The following is a 22,209-nucleotide window of genomic DNA, read 5'->3' on the forward strand; positions in this document are numbered from 1 at the left end:
TGCCCCCCCAGTATAATGACCCCCTTTTTGTCCACCAGTATACATAATGGCCCCTTTTTGCCCCCAGTATAGATAATGACTCCCTTTGTACCCCCCTGTATAGATCATGGCCATCTTTCTGCCCACAGTATAATGGCCCCCTTTGTGTCCCACAGTATAGATAATGGCCCCCTTTATGCCCCCAGTATAGATAATGGCCCCCTTTGTGTCTCCCAGTATAGACAATGACCCCCTTTATGTCCCCAGTACTATAAAATGCCCCTTTAGTCCCCGACCCATGATGCATCCACGTGCAGAGACGCTCGCTCCTCGCTGGATGGTGCAGGACCTGTGCTTCCAGCGTGATCATGTGACGTCACCACAGGTCCTGCTGCATCCAGTGAGGAGCGAGTGTCCCTGTGAGTGCAAGTGGTTGAGGCGAGCATTTTTTTTTTTTATTTTAACCCCTGAAAAGTCCTTGTAGCCCGTTTTAACGGCCGTTAGACGGGTGCACTCCTGTCTATAAGGCCCCACTGATTTCAGTGGTCCGTCTGCCTGTGAAAAGAGCCAATAACAGGACGTGTCCTATCTTCTGACGCCTGCTATTCACTGGCCATTAAAAAACAGTCAAGTGAATAGCCCCGTAGACTTCAATTAGTTCTAAGAGCGGCCTACACCGATACACTGTAACAAGTTCTCAGCTCATTAGGTCAGAATGGATTTTCAGCTTTTGAATGCAAACAATTAGTAATTCCATTCACTACCAGTAAGCAGGGATCCTGAAAATGGAAGAAATAAAACATGAAGTCTAAGACTCAGGACGTGCACTATAAAGGGGGGGAGGGGTAGAGAAGACATGATGACTGTGACGGAGAAAAGAGTCAGTACATACCGTTCCTTCTAACTTACTTGGCCGGGATCCTCCAACTCTTCGGCAGCCGCTCCTCAAAATTCAGCCAGTTCTTGCTTTTGGGATCCACAAAATATTCATACACAGTGTCCTAAAATGTGACAAGAGGGTAAAAAGTCTGTGTGGCTCGGCCGACCCCTCTGTGTGGCTCGGCCGACCCCTCTGTGTGGCTCGGCCGACCCCTCTGTGTGGCTCGGCCGACCCCTCTGTGTGGCTCGGCCTACCCCTCTGTGTGGCTCGGCCTACCCCTCTGTGTGGCTCGGCCTACCCCTCTGTGTGGCTCGGCCTACCCCTCTGTGTGGCTCGGCCTACCCCTCTGTGTGGCTCGGCCTACCCCTCTGTGTGGCTCGGCCTACCCCTCTGTGTGGCTCGGCCGACCCCTCTGTGTGGCTCGGCCGACCCCTCTGTGTGGCTCGGCCGACCCCTCTGTGTGGCTCGGCCGACCCCTCTGTGTGGCTCGGCCGACCCCTCTGTGTGGCTCGGCCTACCCCTCTGTGTGGCTCGGCCTACCCCTCTGTGTGGCTCGGCCTACCCCTCTGTGTGGCTCGGCCTACCCCTCTGTGTGGCTCGGCCTACCCCTCTGTGTGGCTCGGCCTACCCCTCTGTGTGGCTCGGCCGACCCCTCTGTGTGGCTCGGCCGACCCCTCTGTGTGGCTCTGCCGACCCCTCTGTGTGGGTGAATCTTTACTAATCACCTTGTTGGGGAAGCTTCCTTCCAGCTCTCTCAGGAAGTTGTCGATTTTCCTCCTTCCATCTTCATCCACTGACGCACAGACGGACCAGATCATGCAGAATAAGAACCAGAGCTCCACCATCCGGCTGTAGTTGTCCGAGTCAGCGGGGTTCACCTACAGGAGGACACGTCACAGGTGAAAGAGGAACAAACCTCAGGCACTGGAGAAAGGTAAGCCACGACATACTCACCCCATTATCAGGTGTGGCAAGAGAGTCATAGAGTTTGCAGAGAGAGATGACCCCACTGGTCTCTTCCTGTGGGACGAGGTCCTTGCAGTTAAGTCTCTTGTAATCTAGAATACGCCCAATATACTTATCGAACATGCGCTGCAGCGGCTCTGCTTCTGCCTGTGCAGAGGAAAAAAGGAGGTCAGAGAAGCCCGCCTCCACCTGAAGGGGGTTATAACTGAAGAAAGTGGGGTCTGCTGTAGAAGGAAGTAATAGAAGGCATGCTATGAGAACGTGCTATGTTGTAGAAAGTTTTCTTTGCTGTGGAGACCATGCTTTGCAGTAGATTGTATACTTTGTAGTAAAGGGCATGCATTGCTGTAGAGACCATGTATTGCTGTAGAGACCATGCATTGCTGTAGAGACCATGCATTGCTGTAGAGACCATGTATTGCTGTAGAGACCATGCTTTGTTGTAGAGGGCATGTATTGCTGTGGAGACCATGCTTTGCAGTAGATTGCATACTTTGCTGTAGAGGGCATGCTTTACTGTAAAGAACATGCTTTGTTGTAGAGAGCATGTATTGCTGTATACAGCATGCTTTGTTGAACAGAAAATGCGTTGTTATAGAGAGCGTGTTTTATTGTAGAGAGCATGCTTTGTGGAAGAAAATTCTGCAGTAACTAGTGTGGTTTTCAAAGCAAAGCATGCTATGTGAGCATTGTACAAGATTTTTCATCTCCTAGCACCTGATACTTGGACATCCAACACAGAAAAGGTGCTGAGCATAATCATTTTTCTTCTGTGTATCTTACTTGAACATGGTTTGCAGTAGAGAGCGTGCTTTACAGTAGAGAGCGTGCTTTACAGTAGAGAGCGTGCTTTACAGTAGAGAACATGGTTTGCAGTAGAGAACATGGTTTGCAGTAGAGAACATGGTTTGCAGTAGAGAGCATGGTTTGCAGTAGAGAACATGGTTTGCAGTAGAGAGTGTGCTTTGTTGTAGAGAGCATGGTTTGCAGTAGAGGGCATGCTTTACAGTAGAGGGCATGGTTTGCAGTAGAGAGCATGGTTTGCTGTAGAGAGCATGGTTTGCAGTAGAGAGCATGGTTTGCTGTAGAGAGCATGGTTTGCAGTAGAGAGCATGGTTTGCAGTAGAGAGCATGGTTTGCAGTAGAGAGCATGGTTTGCAGTAGAGAGCATGGTTTGCTGTAGAGAGCATGGTTTGCAGTAGAGAACATGCTTTAAAGTAGAGAGCATGGTTTGTAGTAGAGAACATGGTTTGCAGTAGAGAGCATGGTTTGCAGTAGAGAATATGGTTTGCAGTAGAGAGCATGGTTTGCTGTAGAGAGCATGGTTTGCAGTAGAGAGCATGCTTTGTGGGGTAAAGCATCGTTTTCACAGCAGAACATGCTTTACAGCCGAGCTCTCTTTGAAGAAACAGTGTTACGCCATGCAGGATATACTATACTGTACGGTATATACTACTACTATATAGTATACAGTCAGATAAAGGAGTACAAACTACAGGAATCTGGTACTTACCTTTCCTCTCTTCTCCAGCCAGGACTGGACGTATGGCTTCCACCCTAGACTGGTATAGTCCGTGTACACCATACCGCAACGTGATACCGTAGCTGGAGAGGCAACTGCAAGGTCGGCCACTTCAAACAACAAGGACACCTGAAAGAAGGGAAGGAGCTCGGAGATGAATGGGCACCAGGCTTTGGGATGGATTGTCAGCTCATGGGGCCGGACATGGCGGTGAGCTCACCTGCTCGGGCATGGCTATCCTCTCCCCGTTAATGAGAGTCAGGACTTTGTTGTCGTCCATTACAGAATTCATGCTCTCGATCCACAGAGTGTCCACAGGGCCATCAAACACGATCCACTTCTCATCTGGCTTCTCATCTGTAAGAGAAATATCCTGAATCCAGCTCATATGGGAGGATCCTGCTGAACGTCTGTATATTGTGCCCTTTCCTACACCCTCCCTGCATTGTACGGCCCCTGCTTACACACTCCCTGTATTGTACGGCCCCTGCTTACACACTCCCTGTATTGTACGGCCCCTGCTTACACACTCCCTGTATTGTACGGCCCCGGCTTACACCCTCCCTGTATTGTACGGCCCCTGCTTACACACTCCCTGTATTGTACGGCCCCTGCTTACACACTCCCTGTATTGTACGGCCCCTGCTTACACATCCCCTGCATTGTACGGCCCCTGCTTACACACTCCCTGTATTGTACGGCCCCTGCTTACACATCCCCTGCATTGTACGGCCCCTGCTTACACACTCCCTGTATTGTACGGCCACTGCTTACACATCCCCTGCATTGTACGGCCCCTGCTTACACACTCCCTGTATTGTACGGCCCCTGCTTACACACTCCCTGCATTGTACGGCCCCTGCTTACACACTCCCTGTATTGTACGGCCCCTGCTTACACACTCCCTGCATTGTACGGCCCCTGCTTACACCCTCCCTGTATTGTACGGCCCCTGCTTACACACTCCCTGTATTGTACGGCCCCTGCTTACACCCTCCCTGCATTGTACGGCCCCTGCTTACACACTCCCTGTATTGTACGGCCCCTGCTTACACACTCCCTGTACTGTACGGCTCCTGCTTACACACTCCCTGCATTGTACGGCCCCTGCTTACACACTCCCTGTATTGTACGGCCCCTGCTTACACACTCCCTTTATTGTACGGCCCCTGCTTACACACTCCCTTTATTGTACGGCCCCTGCTTACACACTCCCTTTATTGTACGGCCCCTGCTTACACACTCCCTTTATTGTACGGCCCCTGCTTACACACTCCCTGTATTGTACGGCTCCTGCTTACACACTCCCTGTATTGTACGGCCCCTGCTTACACACTCCCTGTATTGTACGGCCCCTGCTTACACACTCCCTGTATTGTACGGCCCCTGCTTACACACTCCCTGTATTGTACGGCCCCTGCCTACACAGTCCCTGTATTGTACGGCCCCTGCTTACACACTCCCTGTATTGTACGGCCCCTGCTTACACACTCCCTGTATTGTACGGCCCCTGCTTACACACTCCCTGTATTGTACGGCCCGTGCTTACACACTCCCTGTATTGTACGGCCCCTGCTTACACACTCCCTGTATTGTACGGCCCCTGCTTACACACTCCCTGTAATGTATAGCTCCTGCTTACACACTCTCTGTATTGTACGGCCCCTGCTTACACACTCCCTGTACTGTACGGCCCCTGCTTACACACTCCCTGTACTGTACGGCTCCTGCTTACACACTCCCTGTACTGTACGGCTCCTGCTTACACACTCTCTGTATTGTACGGCCCCTGCTTACACACTCCCTGTACTGTACGGCCCCTGCTTACACACTCTCTGTAATGTATAGCTCCTGCTTACACACTCCCTGTAATGTATAGCTCCTGCTTACACACTCCCTGTAATGTACAGCCCCTGCTTACACACTCCCTGTAATGTATAGCTCCTGCTTACACACTCCCTGTAATGTACGGCTCCTGCTTACACACTCCCTGTAATGTATAGCTCCTGCTTACACACTCCCTGTATTGTACAGCCCCTGCTTACACACTCCCTGTAATGTATAGCTCCTGCTTACACACTCCCTGTATTGTACGGCCCCTGCTTACACACTCCCTGTATTGTACGGCCCCTGCTTACACACTCCCTGTATTGTAAATACTTTATTACTTGCAATGTCCTGGAAAGATTTGTTTTAGAATAAATGAAAATTATATACGTATGAAATAGACACCTGCACAGGCTGTCCTCATGAGACTGGAGAGTATGCCGTCTGTCCACTCGTTGGTCGCCAGGTCGTATTCTCCATACAGCTCCCCCAGTGACACGGCTTTAGGGTTCAAGGGGAAATCCTGTGAAGGGAAGATAAACTCAAACAAGAGAAGGTCTACTATAATGCAAAGCGCCAGTTACGTGGACGGATGAACTGGGACAAGTGGTCTACAAACAAAAGCCTGACATATGTTCTTCCCACCAGGTTTCCCTCTTCCTCCTGGAGTGCGGCTCTGCTCAGGGTCACACCACTTATGGTACTCTAAAGATTGGACACTTTAACGGACAAAACAGACAATATTCTCTCACCCGCACAAGATTGTAGTTAGTGTCCCCGCCGCGGTGGAGTGCAGATAGTGCTGCCTGCAGGCAGCGCCACGTAGTGGTCTTTCCACTGCATGTCCTCCCCACGATCATGCAGGAGTGGCGGGAGCTCTTTGTTTCGTACAGCTGGATGACTTTAGTGACCGTGAAAGGCGTAACTTGCAGGCCGGAGAGACGAAGCTCTTGTTCGATCTGTTCACGTAGCTGAGAGGACACGATATGGAAATATAACCTGAGATACTGAGGATGGAAGCATCCAAAGCTTCACTTATCAGCGCTATATTCTTCTCTACACAATGTACGGCGCTGTGCTTGGTAAGCAGTGAGGAGGCCACAGCGCTCACCGAAACACCATGGTCTCTTCAAACAGATGATTGGAAGTCAGACCCCCACTGATCAGATATTGCTGACCGATCCTAAGGAGAAGCAGGAAGATGTTCGGCACTCGACTCTAGTGCGCGCCGCCAAGGAGGGAGCTCCAGAGAACAATGTAACAAATTCCCAGCTCGTTCTATTCAGTTCATGTGCTTTTTTATTCCAATAAGTAGATCCAATCAAAAAGGACTCGTTTCGGTCCGCTGACGAAGGCTGGATGGGCCGAAACGCGTCCTTTTTGATTGGATATACTTATTGGAATAAAAAAGCACATGAACTGAATAGAACGAGCGTCCGCTGGGAATTGGTTAGACTATCCTCAGATCTCAGACAACCCCTTTAAGTGGTGGACGGTCAGGTAAATCCCTGTTACTCTGGCAGTGACGAGGATTTCTGGACCACCAGGTGCTGGACTCACCTTTCCGTATTCCACAGGTGGAGTGTCGATCCCGGGGAACAAATCCTGCATGATCCCATTAAACAGAGGAAGGTCGACTGAGGTCAGCTTGGCGATGTTCATATCCTTCATGGACATCAGCAGGATCTGTAGGCAGGAGTGAAAAGACAGGTGTGAACGTGAGGCTACACGTGCCCACGTGACCCGGTGCCACACGTCACTCACCTCCTCGTCAGACAAGTCTGGCCGGACTCTGCGCTTCCTTCCAGCGTACCGCAGCAACGAGGTCAGGGCTCTCAGCCCAAAGTCATAGTGGTCCTGCTTGGAGAGCTGCTGCACGGCCAGGGAGTACAAGGTGTAGACCTTCTTAGCCAGGAGCTGCCAAACAAAACCCAAAAATGTGACCTCTGCCCTGGCGACTGTGTGGGTCGACGACCCCTGTGCCACAGGTCAGTGGCATTACCTTACAGTTGCTGAACCCTTCTCCAAACAGGATGATCTCTGCGATCAGAGTGGAGTCTGGAACCACCATGGAGATGGGTCTGAACATGGACTTGAGGTTGTCGGGGAGCTCGGTGCGGCCGGCGTAGCCTGAGAGGTAAGTTGGACATCAGCGAGCGTCGTTCAATGGCATATAGTTGGAGTGGAGCAGAGCAGCTATTGATTGGTCTACTTACCTGGGTTCATGGTGATGAAGATACCACAAGACCACACCAAGTTGATCTCTCTGCCCTCAAATACAAATCGGGTCAGGTTAGAGGCCAGCGCAGACAAGATGGAGAGGATCTGCTGGGCGACCACTGACAGGACTTCAATGTTGATGCGGTTGAATTCATCAAAGCAACCCCAAGCGCCAGTCTGGAGCAGAAATGTAGACGGGTATTGTCAGGGTGGCATCGGAGACATAGATGAGCACCACTCTACAGTCCAAATCTACATACCTACAGCAACAGGGTATGTGTGAAACTCCAGTCACATCCAGAGCTGCATTCACAATACTAGCATACAAACCGCTCGGAGCTGAGATCCTGTTACATTGTGGTTGTAGTTCTCTCATAGAAAGGTAGCAGAATTGTGAATGCAGCTCTGGATGCGATCAGAACGTAAGGCTTGATGCGTCTAATAACTGGAAAAATCAAGTAAAGCACACAAAACGTAAAATGACACGTAAACCTGTAAATGGACCTTCGGAGGTGACTGAAGATGAAATACCTGAAGCGGAGACTGGAGGTGAAAGAAATAATGTCACATATGGCGGCGAGAGTCCTCACCTGAGCCAGACCGGAGTACATCCTGCCCATGGACTTATAGTCCAGGCCTTCAGAGCAGTTCACCACGATCACATACATCCCCAGAGCCTTCCCCAGATCTTTCACCGTCTCCGTCTTTCCGGTACCAGCAGGGCCCTTAGGAGATCCTCCGCGGTGAAGGTGCAGGGCGGTGGTGAGAGTCATGTAACACCTGTGGGGTCAGACATAGAGGGGCACTGATACATGGAAGGTGAAGGTGCAGGGCGGTGGGGTCAGACATAGAGGGGCACTGATACATGGAAGGTGAAGGTGCAGGGCGGTGGGGTCAGACATAGAGGGGCACTGATACATGGAAGGTGAAGGTGCAGGGCGGTGGGGTCAGACATAGAGGGGCACTGATACATGGAAGGTGAAGGTGCAGGGCGGTGGGGTCAGACATAGAGGGGCACTGATACATGGAAGGTGAAGGTGCAGGGCGGTGGGGTCAGACATAGAGGGGCACTGACACATGGAAGGTGAAGGTGCAGGGCGGTGGGGTCAGACATAGAGGGGCACTGATACATGGAAGGTGAAGGTGCAGGGCGGTGGGGTCAGACACAGAGGGGCACTGATACATGGAAGGTGAAGGTGCAGGGCGGTGGGGTCAGACATAGAGGGGCACTGATACATGGAAGGTGAAGGTGCAGGGCGGTGGGGTCAGACATAGAGGGGCACTGACACATGGAAGGTGAAGGTGCAGGGCGGTGGTGAGAGTCATGTAACACCTGTGGGGTCAGACATAGAGGGGCACTGATACATGGAAGGTGAAGGTGCAGGGCGGTGGGGTCAGACATAGAGGGGCACTGACACATGGAAGGTGAAGGTGCAGGGCGGTGGGGTCAGACATAGAGGGGCACTGATACATGGAAGGTGAAGGTGCAGGGCGGTGGGTCAGACATAGAGGGGCACTGACACATGGAAGGTGAAGGTGCAGGGCGGTGGGGTCAGACATAGAGGGGCACTGATACATGGAAGGTGAAGGTGCAGGGCGGTGGGGTCAGACATAGAGGGGCACTGATACATGGAAGGTGAAGGTGCAGGGCGGTGGGGTCAGACATAGAGGGGCACTGATACATGGAAGGTGAAGGAGCAGGGCGGTGGGGTCAGACATAGAGGGGCACTGATACATGGAAGGTGAAGGTGCAGGGCGGTGGGGTCAGACATAGAGGGGCACTGATACATGGAAGGTGAAGGTGCAGGGCGGTGGGGTCAGACATAGAGGGGCACTGACACATGGAAGGTGAAGGTGCAGGGCGGTGGTGAGAGTCATGTAACACCTGTGGGGTCAGACATAGAGGGGCACTGATACATGGAAGGTGAAGGTGCAGGGCGGTGGGGTCAGACATAGAGGGGCACTGATACATGGAAGGTGAAGGTGCAGGGCGGTGTATGACGGTCGGACTGACCGAGTTTTCAGGCTGTGTTACCGCTACATGGAGGAAGAGGAGCCCCTTATATACCTGCTGTATACCTCCATATACACCTGCTATAAACCCCTATATACCTGTCAGTCAAAGGAGTGATCACCAGGCGTCCAGAATTCCCCAGGTACTCATATCCATACTGGAACTGAGTGTTAGTCTGTCTAACGAGACAGTCATCAATTTCCTATAGAGGAAGAGAGAGAGAAAGAGAGCAAATTACACAGCATTCAACAACTGACACTGATACCACAGACTCATAGCTCCTTCTATATGTATCACCCTGCAGGAGGAGGAGCAGACTCATAGCTCCTTCTATATGTATCACCCTGCAGGAGGAGGAGCAGACTCATAGCTCCTTCTATATGTATCACCCTGCAGGAGGAGGAGCAGACTCATAGCTCCTTCTATATGTATCACCCTGCAGGAGGAGGGGCAGACTCATAGCTCCTTCTATATGTATCACCCTGCAGGAGGAGGAGCAGACTCATAGCTCCTTCTATATGTATCACCCTGCAGGAGGAGGGGCAGACTCATAGCTCCTTCTATATGTATCACCCTGCAGGAGGAGGGGCAGACTCATAGCTCCTTCTATATGTATCGCCCTGCAGGAGGAGGGGCAGACTCATAGCTCCTTCTATATGTATCACCCTGCAGGAGGAGGAGCAGACTCATAGCTCCTTCTATATGTATCGCCCTGCAGGAGGAGGGGCAGACTCATAGCTCCTTCTATATGTATCACCCTGCAGGAGGAGGAGCAGACTCATAGCTCCTTCTATATGTATCACCCTGCAGGAGGAGGGGCAGACTCATAGCTCCTTCTATATGTATCACCCTGCAGGAGAAGGGGCAGACTCATAGCTCCTTCTATATGTATCACCCTGCAGGAGGAGGGGCAGACTCATAGCTCCTTCTATATGTATCACCCTGCAGGAGGAGGGGCAGACTCATAGCTCCTTCTATATGTATCACCCTGCAGGAGGAGGAGCAGACTCATAGCTCCTTCTATATGTATGACCCTGCAGGAGGAGGAGCAGACTCATAGCTCCCTTCTATATGTATCACCCTGCAGGAGGAGGAGCAGACTCATAGCTCCTTCTATATGTATCACCCTGCAGGAGGAGGGGCAGACTCATAGCTCCTTCTATATGTATCACCCTGCAGGAGGAGGAGCAGACTCATAGCTCCTTCTATATGTATCACCCTGCAGGAGGAGGGGCAGACTCATAGCTCCTTCTATATGTATCACCCTGCAGGAGGAGGAGCAGACTCATAGCTCCTTCTATATGTATCACCCTGCAGGAGGAGGGGCAGACTCATAGCTCCTTCTATATGTATCACCCTGCAGGAGAAGGGGCAGACTCATAGCTCCTTCTATATGTATCACCCTGCAGGAGGAGGGGCAGACTCATAGCTCCTTCTATATGTATCACCCTGCAGGAGGAGGGGCAGACTCATAGCTCCTTCTATATGTATCACCCTGCAGGAGGAGGAGCAGACTCATAGCTCCTTCTATATGTATGACCCTGCAGGAGGAGGAGCAGACTCATAGCTCCCTTCTATATGTATCACCCTGCAGGAGGAGGAGCAGACTCATAGCTCCTTCTATATGTATCACCCTGCAGGAGGAGGAGCAGACTCATAGCTCCTTCTATATGTATCACCCTGCAGGAGGAGGGGCAGACTCATAGCTCCTTCTATATGTATCACCCTGCAGGAGGAGGAGCAGACTCATAGCTCCTTCTATATGTATTACCCTGCAGGAGGAGGGGCAGTCTCATAGCTCCTTCTATATGTATCACCCTGCAGGGGGAGGGGCAGACTCATAGCTCCTTCTATATGTATCACCCTGCAGGAGGAGGGGCAGACTCATAGCTCCTTCTATATGTATCACCCTGCAGGAGGAGGGGCAGACTCATAGCTCCTTCTATATGTATCACCCTGCAGGAGGAGGAGCAGACTCATAGCTCCTTCTATATGTATCACCCTGCAGGAGGAGGGGCAGACTCATAGCTCCTTCTATATGTATCACCCTGCAGGAGGAGGAGCAGACTCATAGCTCCTTCTGTATGTATCACCCTGCAGGAGGAGGGGCAGACTCATAGCTCCTTCTATATGTATCACCCTGCAGGAGGAGGAGCAGACTCATAGCTCCTTCTGTATGTATCACCCTGCAGGAGGAGGAGCAGACTCATAGCTCCTTCTATATGTATCACCCTGTAGGAGGAGGGGCAGACTCATAGCTCCTTCTATATGTATCACCCTGCAGGAGGAGGAGCAGACTCATAGCTCCTTCTATATATATCACCCTGCAGGAGGAGGAGCAGACTCATAGCTCCTTCTATATGTATCACCCTACAGGAGGCGGAGCAGACTCATAGCTCCTTCTATATGTATCACCCTGCAGGAGGAGGAGCAGACTCATAGCTCCTTCTATATGTATCACCCTGCAGGAGGAGGAGCAGACTCATAGCTCCTTCTATATGTATCACCCTGCAGGAGGAGGAGCAGACTCATAGCTCCTTCTATATGTATCACCCTGCAGGGGGAGGGGCAGACTCATAGCTCCTTCTATATGTATCACCCTGCAGGAGGAGGAGCAGACTCATAGCTCCTTCTATATGTATCACCCTGCAGGAGGAGGGCAGACTCATAGCTCCTTCTATATGTATCACCCTGCAGGAGGAGGGGCAGACTCATAGCTCCTTCTATATGTATCACCCTGCAGGAGGAGGGGCAGACTCATAGCTCCTTCTATATGTATCACCCTGCAGGGGGAGGGGCAGACTCATAGCTCCTTCTATATGTATCACCCTGCAGGAGGAGGAGCAGACTCATAGCTCCTTCTATATGTATCACCCTGCAGGAGGAGGGCAGACTCATAGCTCCTTCTATATGTATCACCCTGCAGGAGGAGGAGCAGACTCATAGCTCCTTCTATATGTATCACCCTGCAGGGGGAGGAGCAGACTCATAGCTCCTTCTATATGTATCACCCTGCAGGAGGAGGAGCAGACTCATAGCTCCTTCTATATGTATCACCCTGCAGGAGGAGGAGCAGACTCATAGCTCCTTCTATATGTATCACCCTGCAGGAGGAGGAGCAGACTCATAGCTCCTTCTATATGTATCACCCTGCAGGAGGAGGGGCAGACTAATAGCTCCTTCTATATGTATCACCCTGCAGGAGGAGGGGCAGACTCATAGCTCCTTCTATATGTATCACCCTGCAGGAGGAGGGGCAGACTCATAGCTCCTTCTATATGTATCACCCTGCAGGAGGAGGGGCAGACTCATAGCTCCTTCTATATGTATCACCCTGCAGGAGGAGGGGCAGACTCATAGCTCCTTCTATATGTATCACCCTGCAGGAGGAGGGGCAGACTCATAGCTCCTTCTATATGTATCACCCTGCAGGAGGAGGGGCCGACTTATAGCTCCTTCTATATGTATCACCCTGCAGGAGGAGGGGCAGACTCATAGCTCCTTCTGTATGTATCACCCTGCAGGAGGAGGGGCAGACTCATAGCTCCTTCTATATGTATCACCCTGCAGGAGGAGGAGCAGACTCATAGCTCTTCTATATGTATTACCCTGCAGGAGGAGGAGCAGACTCATAGCTCCTTCTGTATGTATCACCCTGCAGGAGGAGGGGCAGACTCATAGCTCCTTCTATATGTATCACCCTGCAGGAGGAGGAGCAGACTCATAGCTCCTTCTATATGTATCACCCTGCAGGAGGAGGAGCAGACTCATAGCTCCTTCTATATGTATCACCCTGCAGGAGGAGGAGCAGTCTCATAGCTCCTTCTATATGTATCACCCTGCAGGAGGAGGAGCAGACTCATAGCTCCTTCTATATGTATCACCCTGCAGGAGGAGGGGCAGACTCATAGCTCCTTCTATATGTATCACCCTGCAGGAGGAGGGGCAGACTCATAGCTCCTTCTATATGTATCACCCTGCAGGAGGAGGAGCAGACTCATAGCTCCTTCTATATGTATCGCCCTGCAGGAGGAGGGGCAGACTCATAGCTCCTTCTATATTTATCACCCTGCAGGAGGAGGAGCAGACTCATAGCTCCCTTCTATATGTATCACCCTGCAGGAGGAGGGGCAGACTCATAGCTCCTTCTATATGTATCACCCTGCAGGTGGAGGAGCAGACTCATAGCTCCTTCTATATGTATCACCCTGCAGGAGGAGGAGCAGACTCATAGCTCCTTCTATATGTATCACCCTGCAGGAGGAGGAGCAGACTCATAGTTCCTTCTATATGTATCACCCTGCAGGAGGAGGAGCAGACTCATTGCTCCTTCTATATGTATCACCCTGCAGGAGGAGGGGCAGACTCATAGCTCCTTCTATATGTATCACCCTGCAGGAGGAGGAGCAGACTCATAGCTCCTTCTATATGTATCACCCTGCAGGAGGAGGAGCAGACTCATAGCTCCTTCTATATGTATCACCCTGCAGGAGGAGGAGCAGACTCATAGCTCCTTCTATATGTATCACCCTGCAGGAGGAGGGGCAGACTCATAGCTCCTTCTATATGTATCACCCTGCAGGAGGAGGGGCAGACTCATAGCTCCTTCTATATGTATCACCCTGCAGGAGGAGGAGCAGACTCATAGCTCCTTCTATATGTATCACCCTGCAGGAGGAGGGGCAGACTCATAGCTCCTTCTATATGTATCACCCTGTAGGAGGAGGGGCAGACTCATAGCTCCTTCTATATGTATCACCCTGCAGGAGGAGGGGCAGACTCATAGCTCCTTCTATATGTATCACCCTGCAGGAGGAGGAGCAGACTCATAGCTCCTTCTATATGTATCACCCTGCAGGAGGAGGAGCAGACTCATAGCTCCTTCTATATGTATCACCCTGCAGGAGGAGGGGCAGACTCATAGCTCCTTCTATATGTATCACCCTGCAGGAGGAGGAGCAGACTCATAGCTCCTTCTATATGTATCACTCTGCAGGGGGAGGGGCAGACTCATAGCTCCTTCTATATGTATCACCCTGCAGGAGGAGGGGCAGACTCATAGCTCCTTCTATATGTATCACCCTGCAGGAGGAGGAGCAGACTCATAGCTCCTTCTATATGTATCACCCTGCAGGAGGAGGAGCAGACTCATAGCTCCTTCTATATGTATCACCCTGCACTAGGAGGGGCAGACTCATAGCTCCTTCTATATGTATCACCCTGCAGGAGGAGGAGCAGACTCATAGCTCCTTCTATATGTATCACCCTGCAGGAGGAGGGGCAGACTCATAGCTCCTTCTATATGTATCACCCTGCAGGAGGAGGGGCAGACCTTTCTGTTTTTATCATGCTGCCGACAGACTTTACCTTATCCCAGTAGAAACGCAGCTGACTTAACCATTCGAAGGAGGAGACGTCCATGCAGCTGCTCTTAATCATCTTATCAATGACGTCTCTGGCGTGGACCTCCACGGTTATCAAGGCCACCAGTTTCAGCCGCAGAATCTTGGTCAGGTTTCCCCGGATGGCATCGGAGTATTTGTTCAGCATAGAGATCTGTGTAGATGTAAAGGTTGAGATTAGTGAGAAAATAGGGGCAAAATATTCTATAATTAAAATCTCTGCTTATCGTTAGTGAATGAATATAAAAATTTGCACCAAAGCTCTTGATTTGTGTGATCCTGACTAGGCCGGGATACAATATTAACAATGAGTGTTCTTATTTACTGACAGAAAGCAGAGATCTTGAAGAAGTTAGCAAATTGAAATGCAAAGTCTATTGGAAAGCTGCAGCTTTTTAAAATATTCTTTTTATTTACGTTTTCAATTATAATTATCGATAAATTATAATATTAGATTTTTTTCAAGCCTGTTTGGGATGTTCTTTGTAATGAGATATATGTGATGTCAGGTCTAGAGGTATTTCCCAGTGCGCTTGGATGTTTTGAATGTTATTGCATGTCCATAATCCGCGCCATAGCTCTGTGCTTGAGGAGTTACATTTAGGACATTTTGTTATTCTTTTTGTTTTTTGTAAATCATTTTTTGGGTTGTTAAATTCTATATCAGCATTATGTATTATTTTGAGGGAGGTTTCTTTCCATATTCTGCCTTCTCCTTCCGACCGCACATCCAAGCCCTTTCCACCACCTGCCGTCTCCAACTCAAAAACATCTCCCGCATCCGCACTTTCCTTAACTTTGAGTCTGTGAAAATGCTTGTACATGCCTTCATCATCTCCCGCCTGGACTACTGCGACATCCTCCTCTGTGGCCTCCCATCTAGCACTCTCGCACCCCTCCAATCTATCCTCAACTCTGCTGCCCGACTAATCCACCTCTCCCCCTATTACTCCTCTGCCTCTCCCCTCACTGGCTCCCATCGCCCAGCAAATTCACTTTAAAGTACTAACAAATACATACAAGGCCGTCCACAACCTGTCCGCTCCCTACATCTCTGAGCTACTTTCCCGATACATCCCCACACACAATCTCCGATCCTGACAAGACCTCCTTCTCTCCTCTCCTCTTCCCACAATCGCCTCCAGGATTTCTCCCGTGCATCCCCCGGACTCTGGAACTCACTTCCCCAACATATCAGACTCTCACCGACAGTGGAATCCTTCAAAAGAAACCTGAAAACCACCTCTTCAGACAAGCCTACAACCAGTGACCCTGCTGCCTCTATACCGCCATGACAGCTTCACCCGCACCTCCTGTGTCCTTCTCCCAATGTAGACTGTAAGCCTCCCGGGCAGGGCCCTCTCTCCTCCTGTACCAGTCTGTAACTGGTCTTGTTTATGGTTAGTGCAATTGTCTGTATCATGTATGTGCACCGCTTATCATCTGTACAGCGCCAGGGGATGAAGGGCGCTTTAATAATAAATAATAATAATAATCTTCCGTTGTGTGTGCATTTTTTGACTTTTCACCATCCTTCTAGTATTTTTTTCTGTATATTTTTCGATCTGAAAGTTGAAGGGCCCATGTCCGAAAAATTTTTGGGATATTTTTTTTTTAACAGTAAATTCTTTTAATAATCTTTTTATTGTAATTTTCAATTGCAGTACATATAAATAAAAGGTAGAATAAATACAAGTTCTAAAACAAAAAACAAAAAAAATAAGACACAGGTGTAAGGCTGAGTTCACATCACCGTTCAGGAAGGATTCGGCACAGATCCTATAGACTATAACAGGGTCCGTTAGGTTTCCGCTCAGAGGAAGATTTTTGAAGCGGAGACAAAAGTCCTGCGCCCACAACTTTTGTCTCCGCTCCAAAATCATCTTCTAAGCGGAAACCTAACGGACCCCGTTATAGTCTATAGCAGGCATGCTCAACCTGCGGCCCTCCAGTTGTTGCAAAACTACAACTCCCAGCATGCCTGAACAGCCTACAGCTATCAGTCTACAGTAAGGCATGGTGGGAGTTGTAGTTTTACAACAGCTGGAGGGCCGCAGGTTGAGCATCCCTTGTCTATAGGATCCGTCCGACTCCGTTATGTGCCGAATCTATCCTTTCCGTTCTCCTGCTCCGAGAACGGAAAGGCTGACTGGTGACGTGAACTCAGCCTAACGTATACGCACATATTTTATAAATGTTTTAGATATTTAGTTTCCCTAGGGCAGTGTTGGCGAACCTTTTAGAGACCGAGTTCCCAAACTGCAACCCAAAACCCACTTATTTATCGCAAAGTGCCAACGCGGCAATTCACCCTGAACCCTACAGTCCAATATAGGATATCCTCCATGTACTTTATCATTTAGCTATAATAGCCTGCCTACAGTCAGTGCGCTGCCTGCGCCGCTCATGGTGCGCCTGCGCTGATGGATGGCAGGAATAGTCTAAGGCATATTGGTACACCATAGACTATTTCCAGGGTGCGGGTGCCCACCCGTGCCATAGGTTCGCCACCACTGCTCTAGGGTCTCTATCCTCTCCATACACACCATGTACTTCATTTGGGATATCACTTCTGCAGTTGTGGGGGTTGTCAGGTGCAGCCAGGAGTCCATGATACATCTTTTAGCTACTAATAGCACGGCACGGATTATTTGTGGGATTTGTGATGTTTGATTTTTTTTCCCGTCTTCTTCTTTGTGATGTCGGTAGGTCGGCAGCGGTATTTCCCAGTGCGCCTCTATGTATCGTTGGATGTTTTGCCAGAAGTTTATAGGTCTGTGTTTGAGGACTTACATTTAGGGCAGTTTGTTATTCTTTTTGGATTTTTTGGGATGTTGAATCCTTGATATGCTTTATGGATTATTTGGAGGAAGGTTTCTTTCCATCTTTTGCTGTATGTACATTTTTTTGGACTTTTGACCCTCCTTCTAATATTTTTTTTTGATCTGATAGCTGAAGGGCCTGTGTCTTAAAAAGTTTTGGGATTTGTGTATGTGAATAGAAATTTGGTAAGTTTTAAATTGATGGATGATTTTGAGTTTTTTTTTTGTTAAATATGAAATGTCGTTTCTGTAGCTTCTTTATCTGGATTGGAGAAGAGAGGATATTTGTGCGTCGGTGAGGACCTACGGTAGTCATTCTTATTCCTTTATTTTCCGTTAGCCATCTATCATCAGATTGATGCATTACGGTAGTTGACCCGCTGTGTGGATTCCCTTTCTCGCCCAGTTTCCTTGGGGGACACAGAAGACCTTGGGTATAGCTCATCTCCATAGGAGGCGTGACACTAAGTGAAGACTGTTAAGCCCCTCCTCCACAGCTATACCCTCAGCCTGGAGAGAGAGACTGCCAGTTTTTGCTTAGTGTCCAAGGAGGCAAGACACTCCCTGCTCTGCAGGGCTGGTTTCTCCTTGTTTAAATTTTAGATTTTTACTTTTTTTCTTTCTTTTTGTTCCAGATCATCGGGGACAACAGAGACGCACTAGACCTCTCTGCTTCTCCCGCGGTTGAGCTGCGCCAGTGCCGGTCACCCGCACTGCGGCCTCCCCCACAGAAGGCAAGGTGGATCAGGGCAGCCCAGCTCCCCTACATCCCGCCAGCGCAAGGGTCGCCCGCACGCCAAGTCCCTCTTCCAGCGTCCTGCCACTACGGTGCCAGTAGCTGAAGGGGCGACCCTGCTGGAATGGACCGAGGGTGAAGACGGCTATGGTGAGAGATTGGCTTCTCCAGCCCTACGTCCCCCACCCCCCCACCCTGGTCTCCTGCGTGCCTGACCCCCCATACTGGGCCTCTGGACCCTTCCCCTGCTGGACCTAGGCTGGCCCCTGGGGTGCCGCAGAGCGGCAATCTGCTCCCTGCCTCCCCCCCCCTTTTCCTGGCCCTCATAGGACATGCAGCTAGTGGCTGTCTCCCCATAGCTAGCTGCAGAAGCTGCGACATAGTTTCTGCCGTCGCCTGCCTTCTCCTCACGGGCACCCCGTCTCTGGGTCCCCCCATCTCGCCTGATCACATTGGGCCTTACCGGAGTGTTGCTCAAGGCCTGAGGCTGTGGAGTAAGGCCTCGCCTCCGGCCAGCATTAATATTCCGGTGCGGCCGGGCGCCGCAAAAATTTTAGGCTCCGCGGCCTGCTAGGCCGCCATTCCGGGCCTCTGACTCTTCCGGCCGGCGTGTGGGCTCCCGCGGCCGGTAAGCCGCCATTCCGGGCCCCTGACTCTTCCGGCCGGCGGGGTGGGCTCCCGCGGCCAGCAAGCCACCATTCTGGGCCCCTGTCTCTTCCGGCGGCGGGGTGGGCTCCCGCGGCCAGCAAGCCACCATTCTGGGTCCCTGTCTCTTCCGGCCGGCGGGGTGGGCTCCCGCGGCCGGCATTGGGCTTGACTATGCCCCAGCAGGCCCCGTCCGACCGTCGGTGCCGGTCGGCGGGGCTCCGCAAATTTTGTCCCAGGCTTCGCGGCCTGCTGGGCCGCAATTCAGACCGGCCAGCGGGGTAGGCACCCGCGGCCGGTTTGAAGCGCCATTCCGTCTCAGGTCCCGGCGGTACATAACGGGCCGGGCGCCGCAAATTTAGACCCCGGCTTCGCGGCCTACTAGGCCGCAAAATTCCGGCCTCTGGGGGAGGGGGCGGGTACTTCTCCAGGCGCAAATTCTTCCCGCCTGGGGGTTCCTCCGCCCCCAGGGGATCGCAGCGCCGCCCTCCAGGCCGGATCCCTGTTAACCCTTTGGGTACAGGCCGGCTCCCAAATGGGCCTGTATGGTTGGCCCCCCTTTTTTTCCTGTCTCTCAGGTGCCCCTATATGGTGGCTCCCCTTTAGCCTCAGAGAGGCTGTGTTTAAAATAATAAAAATAATAATAATAATAATAATAATGAATAATAGATCACTGATTTCTATTGGACTGCGCAGGATGCTGCAGCCTCATCAGTAGTGCTGCATGTCTGCATGACCTCTTTCCACAGGCGGCATGGTGTTGCGCTCCCAGCCTGCGTCGCTGCTAGGGCATTTCCCCTTTTAGGCGGTTTTCTTGCTCTCTACCAGGATACGGCGCTGGCCAAGTGCATGCGGCCCTTCCGTAGGCAGCATTCATCATCTCTCCAGTTATGGTGCCTGCCATGTGCATCCCCCCCCCTCCTAGGCGGGATACTGCACTCTCCCTGGCTGCCGGCTGTGCATGACCCCCTTCTTAGGCGGAATACTGCACCTTCACCGGATACGGTGCTGGCCATGTGCACGACCCCCTTCCATAAGCGGAACGCTGCACTCTCTCTGGATTTGCTGCCGGCCATGTGCGTGACCCCCTTCCATGGGCGGAACGCAGCACTCACTGGATTCGCTGCCGGCCATGTGCGTGACCCCCTTCTCTAGGCGGAACGCTGCGCTCTCACTGGATTCGCTGCCGGCCATGTGCATGACCCCCTTCCATGGGCGGAACGCTACACTCTCACTGGATCTGTTGCCGATCATGTGCATGACCCCCTTTTTAGGCGGAATACTGCACTCTCACCGGATACGGTACTGGCTATGTGCACGACCCCCTTCCATAGACGGAATGCTGCACTCTCACTGATGTGCTATGATGTACTTATGTACTATGTTATGTACTATGTTATTATGCTGCACTCTCACTGGTTTCGCTGCCGACCATTTCATAGGCGGTATGCTGCACTCTCATTGGATTCCCTGCCGGCCTTGGGTATGCCTCCTTCCCTCAGGCAGCATACATACATCCCTCTGTCTGTGGTTGTTTCCTCGCAGGTACGTTGCTGGCCATGTGCATGTACACCATACATGGCAGGGTGCTTGCACTCTCGCTGGATCCGCTGTCGGCCATATGCATGACCCCTCTTCCGTGGGCGGTGTACGCACTCTCGCTGGATTCGCTGCCAGCCAGGGGCATGCCTTCCTTCCTCAGGCGACATACACACATTCTTACTGACTGTGTTTGTCTCTCGCCAGTACGTTGCTGGCCATGTGTATGACTCCCATACATGGCGGTGTGCTCGCACTCTCCCTGGATGAGATGCTGGCCATGTGCATTACCCCCCTTTTTCTGGGCGGCATGCTACACTCTCACCGGATACATTGCTGGCCATGAGACTGGCCCTCTAACATGGGTGGAACGCTTGCACTTCCATTGGATACGGTGCTGGCCTTGTGCCTGACCACCCCTCATTCCATGGGCAGAATTTGGAACGCTCATGAGATTCACGGCTGTCCTTGTATGGCTGTGCTGGACTTGTACATGTCCCCCTTCATTGGCAGAGTAGTTGCACTCTCGCTGAGTTCAGTGTTGGGTGTATTATTGCACACTCACTTAATGCTAGGATAACCCTGTGCATGTTCCCCTTTCACTAGGTGGACCTCCTGCGTTCCTGCTGGATTATAGGGTATGTCCTGCTTCTCTGAAGTAGGTACGGCCTTAGGCATCACTCCCTTTTGGGACGGGCCTTTGCACTCTTGCCGACTGCAGTTTGCCAGGTTCAATTTCCCCCCTTTCGGGGCGGACTGATTGCGTTCCATCGCATGCTATACTAGGCTTGTGCATAACTCCCTTTCAGGTTGCACTTTGCAATTCCGTACATGCTGTGGCACTCTGTGGCGAGCCCCCCTTTTTCTAGGTGGGTTGGCCTTCTCACTGCTTACGGGGCTGCTCGTACGTATGCCTCACCTGCTTCCTGCGGCATACTTTTGTTTTCTTGGGATACGATGCTTGCCGCAAGCCTTGCACTCGTCTCTAAGGAGTTCATTCTGTCCACCTGACCCGGACAGGCTCTATTGCTCTCTGCTGCACCGAGCTGGGTGGTACTCATTCATTTAGTTGGCCTTTCATCCCAGGGAGTGTTCATGGGTCCTAGATGCGTGCCCATTCGTCCTTCCGCGGCATTGCTTCCCTGCGCTAGTGGTCACATGGTCGAGAGTGCTGTTGTCTGCAGCGCCCCTCGAATTCTTCGTTGGCTCTGGCAGGACTGCGGTTCCCTTGCCTGCTGCAATTTCCTCCTCTTCGGATGCAGTGTGGTATGAGTCCTTCCTCTTGGCGCCTCTACGCTTCAGTCTGATCTGCTACCAGGTTCGGGCCGCTCTTCTCGGGAAGGTCACCCAACTTCTCTTGGGTGCTCGATTACCCAGGTCCGGAGGACCTCCGCCTTGGGTTCTTCAGGGTATTCGCCTTCTGCGAGGCGGTGAACCGGGTGTCTCACAGTGTAGCGGGTTCTGCTTTTGAGCTGTCCTATGGCTTCCCTGTTGCCCACTCCTCCTCCTTTCGGTTGGAGGGTGTTATGCCGGCCTCTGTCTCGACTACCTTATCTCGCCGGCTCTGTTCGGCTCCCGCTCGGTACATATCACTCCGATGTGGCTTCCCGCCAGACTTCAGAGGCTGTTCTTTCACTGTCCTCCCCTCTGGGGAGAG

General features: G+C 51.5%; 1 protein-coding gene across 1 annotated transcript in view; it reads right to left on the minus strand.

Annotated features, from left to right (window-relative positions):
- DNAH2 (dynein axonemal heavy chain 2) overlaps positions 1-22,209 on the minus strand; it is a 110,490-nt gene that overhangs the window by 28,033 nt on the left and 60,248 nt on the right. Inside the window, exons 35-48 of the mRNA XM_040415219.1 lie at positions 14,776-14,964; positions 9,507-9,610; positions 7,985-8,174; positions 7,391-7,571; positions 7,177-7,304; positions 6,939-7,091; positions 6,735-6,860; positions 5,927-6,145; positions 5,580-5,697; positions 3,568-3,704; positions 3,339-3,476; positions 1,814-1,972; positions 1,585-1,737; positions 889-980 (exon numbers count right to left, since the gene is read on the minus strand). Coding sequence (XP_040271153.1) covers positions 889-980; positions 1,585-1,737; positions 1,814-1,972; positions 3,339-3,476; positions 3,568-3,704; positions 5,580-5,697; positions 5,927-6,145; positions 6,735-6,860; positions 6,939-7,091; positions 7,177-7,304; positions 7,391-7,571; positions 7,985-8,174; positions 9,507-9,610; positions 14,776-14,964 — 2,087 coding nt within the window. The remainder of the gene's footprint in view (positions 1-888; positions 981-1,584; positions 1,738-1,813; positions 1,973-3,338; positions 3,477-3,567; positions 3,705-5,579; positions 5,698-5,926; positions 6,146-6,734; positions 6,861-6,938; positions 7,092-7,176; positions 7,305-7,390; positions 7,572-7,984; positions 8,175-9,506; positions 9,611-14,775; positions 14,965-22,209) is intronic.

This window comes from Bufo bufo, chromosome 1 (genome assembly GCF_905171765.1).
Source record: "Bufo bufo chromosome 1, aBufBuf1.1, whole genome shotgun sequence".
Classification (NCBI taxonomy): domain Eukaryota; kingdom Metazoa; phylum Chordata; class Amphibia; order Anura; family Bufonidae; genus Bufo; species Bufo bufo.